The sequence below is a fragment of the Sceloporus occidentalis genome, unplaced genomic scaffold (genome assembly GCF_023333645.1).
Source record: "Sceloporus occidentalis isolate IW3139 unplaced genomic scaffold, rSceOcc1.0.p SCAF_5, whole genome shotgun sequence".
Classification (NCBI taxonomy): Eukaryota; Metazoa; Chordata; class Lepidosauria; order Squamata; family Phrynosomatidae; genus Sceloporus; species Sceloporus occidentalis.
This window is the reverse complement of record NW_028316985.1, coordinates 40,589,686-40,605,267: the sequence shown is the minus strand read 5'-3', so window position 1 is coordinate 40,605,267 and position 15,582 is coordinate 40,589,686. Positions and strand designations below refer to the sequence as shown.

At 45.1% G+C, this 15,582-nt stretch overlaps 1 protein-coding gene across 2 annotated transcripts in view; it reads right to left on the bottom strand.

The window, feature by feature from the left end:
- Nucleotides 1-11,089, bottom strand: part of LOC149312042 (cytosolic carboxypeptidase 2-like) — a 53,560-nt gene extending 42,471 nt beyond the window's left edge. For both annotated transcript variants that reach the window (XM_089523825.1, XM_089523826.1), the window contains exons 1-4: nt 10,785-11,089; nt 8,694-8,798; nt 8,035-8,095; nt 6,520-6,702 (exon numbers count right to left, since the gene is read on the bottom strand). In XM_089523825.1, the coding sequence (XP_089379951.1) occupies nt 6,520-6,702; nt 8,035-8,095; nt 8,694-8,759 (310 nt within the window). In that variant the 5' untranslated portion in view covers nt 8,760-8,798; nt 10,785-11,089. The remainder of the gene's footprint in view (nt 1-6,519; nt 6,703-8,034; nt 8,096-8,693; nt 8,799-10,784) is intronic.
- Between the last annotated feature and the right edge of the window lie 4,493 nt (nt 11,090-15,582).

Below are 15,582 nucleotides of genomic sequence, written 5' to 3'. Positions count from 1 at the left end.
ACATTGCCTCTATATTAACATTTTAATTCACAAAACAGAACATCTGTGAGAATGATATGTCTCACATATCCTGATGCGCTCATAAAAATAACCCCTGGTATTTTGTTGCAAACCCGAGGAACTTATGCAATACAACATTCAGTTAGTGACAAAACAGTTTCCTATCACACAGCTTTTGACCCTTCTTACAGTAGAACAGGAATAATAAAACATTTAAGCCTATATTGACCACTTTTTAGATCCAGAGATGGATCTTAGGATACACTGCACTTTTTCCCCCTTGAAAGATCATAAACTTCATACTCTGAAGAAGTCTCAGTTGGCTACTTCCCAGATCTGGCAATTTATTAATTTGGAAATTGCTAGAAAGACCTAGGCCTTCATCTTTTGTTCCAGCTTCCATCCTGAAAAAGTCAGTTCAGGCAAGAGTATCAGCCCAATATAATTTGATGTGATTGTGGATACAAATAATTCATTCAGACTGCTTGTAATTTCTTTTCTCCCTTTTAACACATTTTTGATCAGGGTTCTATATTGCACATAGAATTTTCATGGACAGAGGTTGCCCTTTGTAGACAAACACATTCAATATATTAAGGGTGAAAAGAATATTAACAGACAGAACTTACATTCACATCTCCCATTCCGCCTATACTGCCTACACAGGTGTTTTGCTTTTCATTTGCTAAACCCAAAACAGCCATTGCTGGCTGTTTGTACTAATGGTGTTATGCTGGCAACGTGGTACTCAGTGTAATGTTAAGTTGGTGTAACTATAGTGCTCTGCCAGTGTAGACGCCTCCCACCTGGCAGCGGCTGGAGGACTTTCTCTTTCGCCGCCGGAGCGGCGTTTCTGGAGGGGCGGGGCTGGTGAGAGCGGCCCCATAAAGCCGGCTCCCGGCCTCCCAACGGGGACGCCGCCGCTCGCCTCCCTCCCACCTGGCAGCGGCTGGAGGACTCTCTCTTTCGCCGCCGGAGCGGCGTTTCTGGAGGGGCGGGGCCGGTGAGAGCGGCCCCATAAAGCCGGCTCCCGGCCTCCCAACGGGGACGCCGCCGCTCGCCTCCCTCCCACCTGGCAGCGGCTGGAGGACTTTCTCTTTCGCCGCCGGAGCGGCGTTTCTGGAGGGGCGGGGCTGGTGAGAGCGGCCCCATAAAGCCGGCTCCCGGCCTCCCAACGGGGACGCCGCCGCTCGCCTCCCTCCCACCTGGCAGCGGCTGGAGGACTTTCTCTTTCGCCGCCGGAGCGGCGTTTCTGGAGGGGCGGGGCCGGTGAGAGCGGCCCCATAAAGCCGGCTCCCGGCCTCCCAACGGGGACGCCGCCGCTCGCCTCCCTCCCACCTGGCAGCGGCTGGAGGACTCTCTCTTTCGCCGCCGGAGCGGCGTTTCTGGAGGGGCGGGGCCGGTGAGAGCGGCCCCATAAAGCCGGCTCCCGGCCTCATCAACGGAGACGCTGCCGTTCGCCTTTCTTCCACCTGGCAGCGGCGTGGAGGACCTTTCTTTCGCCGCCGGAGCGGCACTTTCGGAGGGGCTGGGCCGGTGAGAGCGGCCCTATAAAATTGGCTCCCCTCCAGAGACGCTGTCGCTCGCCCCTCTTCCATCTGGGCAGCGGCCTAGGAGGTTTTTTTTTTCTTGCCTCCTTTGCGTGAGGGACCATCGGCCGCCACCGACCCCGCTGTCGCTGGGGCTGCGTCTTTCGCCGGGCGGCCTTCTCCCGGGGTTCTCCGAGCTGCATAGCAGCGGGTGTAGGAGGCTAGAATAGCCTTAGGAGCGGGGTATGCCTATTGTGGCTAGCCCCTGCTCCATTAACAGCCATAGGAGGGTGGGGGAGGGATAGAGATGCGGGGGATGTCTGGGCCGGGGACAACACCTTGGTGGGCGGAGCCCCAATCGAGGTTGTGTGGGGCAGGGGGAGGTATGGCGGTGGGAGAAGGGACTTTCGTTCCAGGGGAAGACGGGATAGATGCGTCATATCTATCTCGCCTTCCTGTCCCCCTCCCAACCTGAAGGACCTGAGGGTCATTCCAACCGTGCCACAAACCCTGTCGCTGCTCCTGTGCAATGCCAGGTCTATTAATAACAAGACCCACATCCTCCAGGACCTCCTGGAGGACTCTAAGTGTGACCTGGCTTGCATTACCGAGACCTGGCTGGGGCCTGAAGGGGATGCTGTGTGGGCTCAGGCCCTCCCTGCCGGGTACTCGGTCAAGGACCAGCGCAGGTTAGGTGGGCGGGGGGGGGGAGTCGCCTTGGTGCATAGGAACACCGTGCCCCTCACCAGGAACCACCTCCGACAGACCACCTATATCGAGTGTATTTACCTGACCCTAAAGGCTAGGGACAGTCTAGGGATTCTGTTAGTGTATCGGCCACCCCGTGCATTAGCGGACTCCCTTAACGAGCTGACACAGCTTGTCGCTGAGCTGATGTTGGAGACGCCCAGGCTTCTTGTCCTGGGTGACTTCAACATCTCCCTCACGGCAAGCTCTGTTCCACCTGGTGCGGCTCGGGAATTCATGGAGACCATGGCGGCCATGGGCCTGTCCCAGTTGATACGGGGTCCCACGCATTGCGCAGGTAATACTCTCGATTTGGTCTTCTGTTCGGAGGCGGAAAATCCGTGGGTGGAAATAGCTGATATTTCCCCCTTGTCATGGACGGATCATTTCCTAGTGGAGGCGAAAATCAAGGCTTCTACCCAGATCCCCCCCGGGGGTGGTGGACCGATTAGGATGGTCCACCCTCGAAGGCTGATGGAACCTGAGAGGTTCCAAGAAGCCTTAGAGGGGCTCACGGTTGGAAATGACGGCGACTCTGTTGATGCCCTTACCGGTATCTGGAATACCGGCCTCTCTGGGGCTATACACAGAATCGCTCCCAAGCGCCCTCTCAGGCCCGCTTCCAAACGCAAGCCCTGGTACACGGAAGATCTCCGGGCGAGGAAGCGGGCTCTGCGACGGCTAGAGTACCGTTGGCGGAAACACCTTCGCTTAAGCGACAAGACTCTCCTAGACCGACTGTTAGAGGACTATGGAGAGGCAATACGAGCAACAAAGAATTCGTTCTATGGTGCTCGTATTGCGTCTGCGGAGTCGCGTCCAGCAGAGTTGTTCAGGGTGGTTAGGGAGCTAACTCAGCTCCCTCCCGCCCTGAACCAGATCCTCGAACCCTCTAAGGCCTGCTGCGACTTATTTAACGACTTTTTCGTGGATAAAACTTCTCGTATAAGCGAAGGTCTGAACGCCGACATTATGGCAGAACCCAGGGTAGAAGTGTCCGGAGCCTCCGTAGACTGTATTATTCTGGATCAGTTTGAGTCGGTGAGTACCGAGGATGTGGACAAGATCCTCGGAAGTGTTCGGAAAACAACCTGCTCTCTTGATCCCTGTCCTTCATGGTTAGCGGCCCAGGGGGGACCGGCGGTGACACTTTTGTTACGCCGGATAATAAATACATCTTTCAGGGATGGGCGATTTCCATCGGATCTTAAATTGGCCATAGTAAGACCGATCCTAAAGAAGCCCTCCCTTGACCCCCTGGTTCATAATAATTATCGGCCGGTGTCGCTGCTGCCATTCTTGGGGAAGGTGATCGAGAGGGCGGTTGCGATTCAGCTTCAGGGGGTCTTGGATGAAACGGATTATCTGGACCCATTTCAAACTGGCTTCCGGGCGGGTCATGGGGTTGAGACGGCCATGGTCGCCTTGGTCGATGATCTCCGTCTGGGCATTGACAGGGGAAGCGTGTCCCTGTTGGTGCTCTTGGACATCTCAGCGGCTTTCGATACCATAGACCATGGTATCCTTCTGGGGCGCCTGGCTGAGGTGGGAATTGGGGGCACTGCGCTTCAGTGGTTCCGTTCCTACCTCTCTGGGAGGTCCCAGATGGTGCAGCTGGGGGACGTGTGCTCCAGTGAGCGGGCCCTTAAAACTGGGGTCCCTCAGGGAGCCATTCTGTCCCCTATGCTATTTAACATTTACATGAAACCGCTGGGAGAGATCATCCGGAGACATGGGGCGCGGGGTTATCAGTACGCTGATGACACCCAAATTATTTTCTCTATGTCTCCGACTGATGCAGTGACCGGGGATGGCGTCTCTTCCCTCGTGGCCTGTCTGGAGTCAGTAATGGGCTGGATGAGGGAAAACCGACTCAAACTTAATCCAGAGAAGACGGAGGTACTAGTGATAGGTTCCCCTGGTCCAGGAATGACGGTGGTTCCACCTGTCCTGAATGGGGTCACGCTCCCCGTGAAGGACTCCGTGCGCAGTCTGGGGGTGCTTCTTGACTCTTCCCTTCACCTGACTGCTCAGGTGAATGCGACAGTCAAGAGCACCTGTTATCAGCTTCGGCTGATTCGCCAGCTGCGCCCATACCTGGCCCAGAGGGACCTTGAAACTGTGGTACACGCTCTGGTAACTTCGAGACTGGATTTCTGTAATGTACTCTACATGGGGCAACCCTTATATCTAACTCGGAAGCTGCAACTGGTGCAGAACATGGCAGCACGGCTGGTCACTGGTGCTCCCAGGACCAGCCATATAACACCTGTGCTTAAAGATCTCCATTGGCTGCCCATTCGCTTCCGAGCACAATATAAGGCGTTGGTTATTACCTATAAAGCCCTAAATGGCTTGGGTCCAGGATTCCTGAAGGACCGCCTCTCCCCGTACATTCCGCCTCGCACCCTCAGAACATCCGGGCAGCAACTCCTGAAGGTGCCTGGGGCTAGGTTGGCTGCTACGGCCAGAAGATCTTTTTCCACAGCTGCCCCAGCCCTCTGGAACACGCTGCCCACGGAGCTCCGCTCATCCACCACCCTGGCCCAATTTAGGAAGGGCTTAAAAACCTTCCTATTTAATCAGGCATTCCCCGTTTAAAACATCCTGTGGGCCTCCCTCCTCTCTCGTGGCCGTGAGGTTGGGCTAAGGGGCTTTTTATTGTTTTTATGGATTGTTAATATTGTGTTTGTTTTTAACCTTGTACTCTGTTTGCGCTTCGGTGCACTTTGTTAGCCGCCCTGATCATTCGGAAGGGCGGGGTATAAATAAAAATTTTATTTATTTATTATTTATTAGACCCATGGTGTGTTTCTGAGATGCAGTGGTTCAAGTGGGTATAATGATGACCCTAACTTCTTCCAACTAGGATGGGCTTATCGTGTATAAGTTGAGAAATTTAGGTCAAAAAATTGACCCAAAAGCCTAGGCCGACTTATACAAGGGTCAATACAGTAAGTCGTCCCGAGCCTCTTTCCAGCCAGGCTCTGTCTGTGGAGACGGTCTAGGTGGGAAGAGGCTGGGAAGAGCGAGCGATCATCCTTGCAGCCTCTTCCCAGCTGAGCTGCCTCCCCAGGGACAGTCCAGCTGCGAAGAGGCTGAGAAGGGCAAGAGGTCGTCCCCATAGCCTCTCCCCAGCTGAACTGCTTCTGCAGGCAGTCCAGCTGGGAAGGGCGAGTGATCATCCCTACAGCCTCTCCCCAGCTGACCCTCGACTTATCCTTGGGTCATATAAAAATCCATGCTTTTGGTCCCAAAAGTTGATCCTGACTTATACATGAGGCTAACTTACAGTCAAGCATATACAGGAATTAAGAATAATATTAATTCATTTACTGTTTCTTTAATGAATACAGTCAAATATTCAGGTTTAGCCTGGCACCAAGCTGAGTTCAGAGATACATTGTTGAATAATATCTGTAGGTGACCTATGCTGAGAAAATGACAACAGTGTTCAATTCTTTTTTTAAAAAATTCTACACATTGTTTGAGGACTAACTGCAAAAATGAGTGTCTATCAATTAGCTTTCATTTTAATTTCAATTACAAGCACGATCAGTTATTTTTAAGAGGAAAGCTGTAAGCTGATGCTCCTTCTGTTGTCATTCATTCTAAATTAAAATCAGCAGAACATGACTTTACTTTGAGGCAAAATTCCGATACACTGTTAATCCTATGAACATTAAAGCACCATAAATAATTTTTCAAATTTATTTTGTTCAAATGCTGTGAACAAATAGGGAAAGGTGAGCTGCAACCACTTCAGTCAAGACCGTATGGTTCCAAGGCCTCACCCTAAGCTCACTGATTTATTTCTTAAGTTATACAGTAATATCAGAGGCAGCCTTTCCTTTTAACAAGGTAACAGTCCATACTATTTCAAAAGCACTGTATTGAGCAGGGTGATCAAATGTGACCTTCAAGATGTTGTTGTACTGCAGCTCCATCAGCCCTAGGCAGTGCAGCCAATGGTGAAAAAATGCTGGGACCTGCAATCCAACAACACTGGGAGGGTTACACTTTGTACATAGCAATACTGAGATTTTGTAAATTTGTTTAAATTTAATCAATGAAATAACTGATTCAAAGTGAACTGAATCAGTGGTGACCAAGTGACTAAAAATGTATTCAAGTGGTGACAATAGAGATTTACTACAGGAATTAATAAAGCACTATTTTAAAAAACAGTTTCATATCTGGAAGTACATCTTCTAAATCAGGACAAATTTTAAAAGACATTTACCAATATGCTCAATTCTATCTCTGATAACTTCATACTGATTAGGCCAGCGTATTATATTCAGGTGTCCTGCTGGAGATAAGCCATATAAATCACGTGGCTCACGAAGCCGTGGCACCCACTTCCCTGAGTTATATTCCAACAAAATCTGTGTGGTCCGTGGGAAAAGTTGATCACAAAAAGAATCTATGACATAAGAAGGGAAAAAGACAGTGATCTCTATTGTCCTGGAGTTATATCACTCAAATTAAACAACACATTTGTTTGATACAGTTGAGAAGATCTAAGCCATCTGTCTACCTGATATGACTCCTGAACATGAAACCAGCATGGCAAACCTCAGAGAAGCAATAAAGTATCATAAACAAAGCAATGCCTGAATTTTGCTCTTCAAACCTTTGATTTTTTCCTTTGGTCAATGCTATGATTTCTTTATTTCTATGAAATTTTTTGGTCTTTCTAGGGTAGCTGTAGATAACTCTTGGAAAACAAAAGAAAGTGGGCTTGTGTTTTGGAGGCCAGGACTGATAGTTTGGCTGTAGTGTTTGAAGGCTTATGTGGATATTTTATTTTTTGGGGGGATGTGTGCTCTCCCTGAGTACATTCTCCAAGGGTGAGGCTTCTATTGATTTGTTTTTCAAATGTATGCCCAGGTATGTCGAAGAAAGCACTATCCATGCCAGAATGCTGGTATATTCCATAGAGCTGCATCTTGTGCCTTAAATGTAAGGTACTGCACTTAGGGTGGAAAAATGAAAAGCACAGATATAGGATGGGTGACACCTGGCTGAACGAGACTATGTGTGAAAGGGATCTGGGAGTCCAAGTAGACCATAAGCTGAACAAAAGTCAACAGTGCAATGCGGCAGCTAAAAAGGCCAATGTGATTTTAGGCTGCATCAATAAAAGTAAAATGTCTAGATCAAGGGAAGTAATAGTGCCACTCTATTCTGCTTTGGTCAGGCCCCACCTGGAATATTGTGTCCAGTTCTGAGCCCCACAATTTAAAAAGGATGTTGAGAAACTGGAGCGTGTCCAAAGGAGGGCGACTAAAATGGTGAAGGGTCTGGAAACCATGTCCTATGAGGAACGACTTAGGGAGCTGGGGATGTTTAACCTGGAGAAGGCTAAGAGGTGATATGATAGCCCTGTTTAAATACTTGAAGGGATGTCATATTGAGGAGGGAGCGAACTTGTTTTCTGCTGCTCCAGAGACTAGAACCCGGAGCAATGGATGCAAGCTACAGGAAAAGAAATTCCACCTCAACATTAGGAAGAACTTCCTGACAGTAAGGGCTGTTCAGCAGTGGAACACACTCCCTCGGACTGTATTGGAGTCTCCTTCTTTGGAGGTCTTTAAGCAGAGGCTGGATGGCCATCTGTCGGGGATGCTTTGATCTGGATTTCCTGCATGACAGGGGGTTGGACTGGATGGCCCTTGCGGTCTCTTCCAACTCTATGATTCTTATCCACAGTCATTTCATTTCATTATTATGACAAGGGAAAAAATATTCAGACCTGTTAAAAATGCACATGGCTCAAGATCTTCTGTTAAAAATGGATTAAAGGGATCCTCATCCTAAAATACAGAATAAACAAATCAGAATGCAAATTCACTCCTATTTCTTGCAAAATAAAAATAATTAATATCTGAATTAAGCATTACCCATTTTGTAACAGTGACCACTGGTTTATAATAATGAAAGTATGTGCGTGCCTGTCTATCTGTGGATCCGTAGCTTCAAAATTATGCAGCCTATGAGAGAGAACCTTAGGAATATGTACCTGAGCTTATTTGTTTAAAGGCATTAAATAATTTTAAATTAAATATTTATCAAATATGTTTTCTGGATTTTGGATGTTATTGTACTGTATAGCAGAAATTGTTAGACTGTGATGAAATAATGCCTGATGGGATATAGCACAACTAATTGCCACAAACACCTGAATTCTGTACATAGTTCAAAATTTCCCACTGACTTGCCTGATTAGGAAATATGGTAACTGCCCATGATAAAATGTCCTCTGTTATAAGTTTGGGAGGATTGGTTAGGAGAGGGTAATTGAGCTAAAAATTACTACTAATGTTCCTTAACAGTCATTGGCAAACCAATGCACAGCCCTCTTCTAGAGTACATGTCAGGCAAATATATAAACCTGAAGAAGAAGAAACATACCGAGTTGTAATCATCACTGGTTAATTGTTCTACATGCTGTTTGTCCTTATCTGGATCTTCGGACATAATCTTCTGAAACCAGGCTCTTTATTTTTCCTCCACAGACTGTGAAATACATAGACATGAATCATTTGAGCACTATATGCAGCCTCAATACAACTCTTACCACTGATCCCCTCTCTAGATATGGTCTTGAGTTGTCTGTGCCTGTTAGGTGTTCAGCAACAACACCTGGATAAAGCTAGTACGGTATTTAGAAAATTGTGTTATTATTAGCCTCAAAGGCAACACTGTCCAAATTTATCACTTAATTAAATTGTCTGTTTTTTCGGTAATTATTATTATCACCCCATAACTTTTTATCTGAACAATTCTTAAATGCCACTCCGACATCCTGAGTTTATTATATACTTTGGATACCATTTAATTATGGAGCAGTAAATTGTGCTATAATGTGATAGTTGCTCACTGTGGGGATGCAATGGAGTCCTACTGTATCAGTAATCAGCCTCTTGTATGATGATGGATTTAGGTTTTACTTCAGGTATGGGGATTATGCATCCCTCCAAATGTTGTTGGGCTCGTGGACCTTAAGTCAAATAGCACTGGAAGATGACAAGATTCTCCCACACCTGCTTTAGTAATAGAGAGTAATCCAGTGGAAACACACCAGATTACTCTTTCAGAGATGGAGTATTATAATTATGAACTGATACACTAAGGATCAACAAAAAAATATTCAGGAAATTGCTCCTAGGTATGGTTTCATCCATGTACCTTACAATGTTGTTTATGAAACTACTATAAGCACTCACACAAAAGCCAAAAAAAAATGTGCTATTCTATTTTTTATTACAACTGTTAGTATATTTACATCATGAGTTCCTCATTTTATTTTTCACTTCCATATGAAATTATTCAAAGTGGTTCTCACTCTCAAAGGAGGTCAGGTTTCAAGACTTCAGGTAAAGAGGAACATACATCTGTGCCAAGCTTTATGCTTTTTACTACAGCATGAGCGAGAACCAGTTTGGTGTAGTGCTCTGAGTGCTGAACTACAAATCTGGAGTTCAGGGTTTGATTCCCTCCCTGTTCTGCCATATAAACCCATTGGATGACTTTAAACGTCACAATGTGAGTAGTACAGTTGTGTCAAACAGGATTCTTTAATAGCAACACTATTTACTTGTCTACCAAAACAACAAGCAAGACAGGAGGCAGTTTGTTTCTCAGATTATGTGGTCACTATTACAGTACTGTATTTATCTTCTTCATTGATCCAAACAAACTCAACCTAGGAGCTATTTAGAAAACTTGACATTTTGTGGTGCTGTCTTCACAGTCATTGTTGGGCAAGTCACACTCTCTCAGCCTCAGAGCATGACAGTGGCAAACCCACGCAGAAGAAACTTGCCAAGAAAAACCTATTGCCTTGTGTGTGCCTTCAAGTCATTTCCAACTTATGGTGACCCTAAGGCGAACCTATCCTGGGGTTTTCTTGGCACGATTCCTTCAGAGAGGGGGGGTTGCCATTGCCATCCCCTGAGGCTGAGAGAGTGTGACTCACCTAAGGTCACCCAGTGGGTTTCATGGCCGAAGCGAGACTCGAACCCTGCTCTCCAGAGTCGTAGTCCAACACTCAAACCACTCAATCAACTAGGTACGCAAAACAACAACTCGGGTCCAACACACACTTGCAAGCAGCAATCTAGCTTGAGACCGCTTTAACTGCCCTGGTTCAATGCTAGGGGATCCTGGGAACTGTAGTTCTGTTAGAGAGACATTGAGCCTTCTCTATTAGTGTCACAATAAACTACAATTTCCTCTAGGACTGAGCCAGGGCAGTTAAAGCAGTGGATTATTTCTGCAACCAAAAAGGCTGCATCCACACTGGAGAAACAAACCCGGTTTGGCAGCGCTTTAAACTCTTTGGCTCAAGGCTATGGAATTCTGGGAGTTGGAGTTTGTTCTGGGCCCCACAACAAACTCCAACTCCCAGAATTCCATAGCCTTGAGCCAGGGCAGTTAAAGCGCTACCAAACCGGATTATTTCTCCAGTGTAGACACAGCATTTGGTCCTCCTGCCCTCACCTTCCCTCGTAGGAATAGGAGCGAGCTCTGCTTTCCCGGGTTGGGCGGGGAAAAAAGGCCCTATTGTGAAGCCCGCATCGCCAGCCCTCAGCCCGGCCTCCCAGCCTCAAACCCGGCCAGGCCTCGGCAGCCCCCGCCGCAGAAGCGCTGGCCAAGGCCCATTCCACCGTTCCACAGAGTCTGGCCCAGAAAGGCCGTTGCCCAGGCAGCCGCGAGGAATGGAGGCCCCGCCGCGGCCCTCAGTTCCAGAACCCCCTTCAGCCTCTCAGGCCTCAGGCTCTCTGTGGCAAACTGCTGGCAAACACTCCCTCCTTCCCTGCCTTTACACCTTCAAGAATTACTACTACTAATAGCAGTAGTAGTAATAAACAGCCACAATAATAATAATAATAATAATAATAATAATAATAATTAATAATCTGCCTCAGAAGAAGTGGGGAAATCTATAAAATAATTTATTATTATTATGGAAATGGGATTGTAGCCCAACACTGAAACCACTACACCATGCTGGCTCTCTAATAATAATAATAATAATATATGTATCTATTTGCATCTGAAGAAGTGGGCAAGTCTACGAAATTATTGTTATTATTATTGAAGGGTTGCAGCCCAACACTGAACCCACTACACTATGCTGCCTCTCAAGAAATAATAATAGTAATAGTAATAAAAGGTTTGTTTATTTGCATCTGAAGAAGTGTGGACAAGTCTACAAAAACTATTATTATTATTATTATTGTTATTGTTATGAAAGTGGGGTTGTAGCCCAACACTGAAACTACTACACTATGCTAGCTCTCAATAATAATAATAATAGTAATAATAGATGTATTTATTTGCATCTGAAGAAGTGGACGAGTCTACGAAATTGTTATTATTATTATTATTATTATGAAAGTGGGGTTGTAGCCCAACACTGAAACCACTACATGACGCTGGCTATCAAGAAATAATAATAATAATAATAATAATAATAATAATTTGTATCTGAAGAAGTGGGGAAGTCTACAAAATTATTATTATACTCAAAGCGGGGTTGTAGCCCAACAACAAGAGATGTATCTATTTGCATTTACAGAAGTGGGCAAGTCTACAAATTATTATTATTTTAGAAGTAGGGTTGTAGCCCAACACTCAAACTATTACACCACGCTGGCTCACATCCATGGCTCCACAGCCATCTTTTTGTCTTTCTTTTCATAACTAAGAACAAGAATGACGTACAGATGCAGAAAGCTAGGTTTTCATAACTAGCTTTCTGCATCTGTACGTCATCCTTGTATAGATGATGAAAGTGGAAGGGATTACAGGGATGCAGTAGTAAGTATGCCACCCACAGGTATTTCTCCTTTTGGTCTGCATAGCCTCATACATGCATTCATTTTTGAGGAATAAGCACAGGCATTTGAGTATGTACTGTATGTGCTTTCATGTCGCCTGTCAATTTATGGTGACCCCATTCATTTCTATGGGTTTTCTTAGGCAAGGAATAAATTTCCTTCCTCTGAAATACAACCTGGTATTCATTGTTGGTCTCCAAGCCAAGTACCAACCAGGACTGACCCTGCTTAGCTTCCAACATCAGAAACTATCTGGTGCCTTTTGAGTTTTTAGGCCATTTAACCAGACAGAAATTTAGCAGATAAGACTCTTTATACCCGTATTACATACATTACATGTATGGAGAAACCATACATACTCAGCTTATATGTGTAATATTGTTAAAATTCCAAAATCCTGAGAGAACAAAAAAAGTAACAGCTTTAGGTAATCAGCCCCCCACCCCGATATCGTGTGCAAATACAATTTGTATCATGTTAATTGCTTTTTGGACTAAAAGGAACTATAACTTAACCCTAACTGAAGAATTTGAACATCTTAGACAGTATTTGGTTTGCTGAGTATACAATAAGATTTCTAAAGTTCGACAGGAATTTAACCGGCAAGCAGAACATGTAACTATTTACCCCACGTTTTTGCTGTAGTAGCTATTCAGGGTGAGCTGACGATAGCAGGATGCTTTTGGGTTACAAAAAATCATGTCCCCTTGTACTAATAAAGTTCTATACATTTATAAGAACATGGAAAAATTGTGAAGGAAACATCTTTTCTTATTCCTGCAATATAGTAAATATCTTTCACCAGCAAGAACATAAAATTATCACAAATTTGCTGACATTTAACTGCATTTCCTTTTGAATCCTCTTGTTAAAATCCCAATATTATATTAGTGGGAGCAACAAAACATTTAGTGTGTTAGACTATAAAAATTAATTCATGTTTGTGAGGTGTGAATGTGAATCATGGATAAGAAAAATACATTTATTAAATGAGCAACTTACCTTTCTTGCCAGCTGTATGAATCTCTGGGTAAATAAATGGAATAGTAGTAGTTGTAATAATTGTACATGAACACCTTTTTTGAGCTCTTTCTTTCAAAGAAAGAACTTTACTCTCTGTTCTTGTGCACAGCTGGCAACAAGCATGGAATGATTCAGATTAGGAAATTTAGAAGGAAACATATCCATCTAGCTTCCCCGCCATAGATATCACATTGTGACATATGGTACACATGCAATAGCAGCTTGAATGCATAATGATATTAAGCTGACTTAAAGCATATAGGGGCATTTTTGTGAGAATGTTGCTTAGCATACAGTTTATATCTGGCTGTTAAAATGCATTTATTCACAATGCAGCATTTAGGTCAGGCCTGATAAAATGCTATGTGAATTCATCATACAAGATATATGGTTCATCATATATGAATTATATTTTTTCCTGGAAGAACCTGAATCAATTTGGAATCTTTTTTTCTCTTTTTAAGCTGTGCAATATCAGATGATTGCTCTCTTGCTGGAGATGCTGAAAAACATCAGTTTGTGCTCTTGCTATATATTTTTTTACATGCTTCTTTATAAAATGTTTTCAATAGCTTACCCAAATGTCCAGTGATTGAGACTGTGGGGCAAAGAACAACCATAGGAGGGTGTTTCAGAAATTATTTGTTAGCTGCCGTGGTGCCCATAGTGACAGGGTTATGGTAATGACATAATATATTCTCAGGGGAACCTGCTATTGCAACTTTATCTCTTCTCTGCCTAGAATACATGCACATTGCTTATAGTGTGCTTTGTTAGGAAGGATTGAATTAGGGGAATTTTAATTAGCTCAAATATGAGAGGCGTGTCCCTATGTGTATACCAGAGGTCGCTTAGTCCACCCCCAAGAGAAAGAGACTCGAATACCGATGAGGTGCAATTAAAAATATGAACATTTATTAAAGTCACACAACCAAAGGGATCGCACACGCACACACACATTCAATGCTATAGCAAGGGAGGGGTGAGTTTGGGGAGTAAAGGAAGGAAGAGAGAGGCACCGTTGGGAATATTACCTTAGACGTCTTCTCCAGGAAGTCGGATGCAATGTAGGATGGATGGTGGGTCACAGCCATGGGAACGGGAAAGGAAAGAGCAGCCGCGATGGCTTAAGAGCTGAGTTCCGGCAGGCAAAGCTAACTAGAGGCCCGGTGATGGTGAGTTTGGCTTCGCTCAGTGATTTCAGAGGAGCAGGGTGCTCTGGAATCTCAGCCTCAAACAACTTAATGCTCAAAAGCCCAAAGAGGGGCTGAAAGCTCAGACCTTATATAGGGCTAAACAGGCCCTCAGGCGATGGCTGTCTGAGAGACAAAGGCATTGATTGCTTGGGCTTTGTCTTAAGTCGAAAGCTACACAATAGTGGTACAATGCATGAGGTCTGACACCTTTCAGGAGAGCAGCTACCTTGATGGCCGAGCCGTTAAGTTAATCACTGGCTCATTAAGAAGGAAGCCACATCTATTGTCTTCCTCTTGCTGGTCCCTGCGAATCTGGTTTTGCAACTCCCAAAACTTCCTCTGAAAGGCTTAAATCTACCTTTTTCCTGAGACCATGCCTTAGCAGGGCAGCTGTCTACGTGGTCTGCTCGCCTTTAGGTTAATGGCGGCTTGCGGTGGGGTCAGTCAGAGGTCATAGCTTCAGATCGCATGGTACCCAAAATTTTATATAAATCCATACTCGGTAACAGCTTGCAATCTGCTGTTCATTAATGAACCGGCCACTAATGTCGGCTGACATATAAGCAGCATGTATCAATGGCAGCAATTTTTAACACACTTATTTGGAGAATGAAACACCAGTGAAATCAGATTTAATTCATAAGGTGGTGCTTTCAGAGTCTTGACCCATTGCCTTTTAGGTGGCACTGTAAAAATGTATGACACCTCCCTTGATACTTGCTAGTCTCCTGAGCCTTCTAATTTTTAAACTTAAAAATTAATTGAATTTTAATAAAACAAAGGCCTGTTACAGACTGCCAAAATAAAGCTGCTTCAGGTCTCTTTGGAAGTATGCTGTTTAAATGATGCATGAGTCCCAAGAGTCCGGAGGTCGTGCCAAAGCCACACTCCATTCCTAAGCACTGGAGTGCAGCTTTGGTGCAGCTTCCGGATTCTTAGGATGCATGCATCATTTAAACAGCATACCTCCAAAGAGACCCAAAGCAGCTTCATTTTGGCAGTCTGTAACAGGCCAAAGTAATTGAGGTGCCTAGCAATGAGGGTGTGAGGGCTGTCATTCAGCAAATAAATGTCAAAACCCATTGTTTTTGCAGTTAACTGCCCTCAAGTTGACCCTGACCCATGGCGATCCTGTGGATGGGACATCTCCAAGACCCCCTGTCCTGCACTGCTTAAGTCTTGTAAATTCATGTCCGTGATCTCTCTGATTGAGTCTAGCCATCTGGCGTGTGTTTT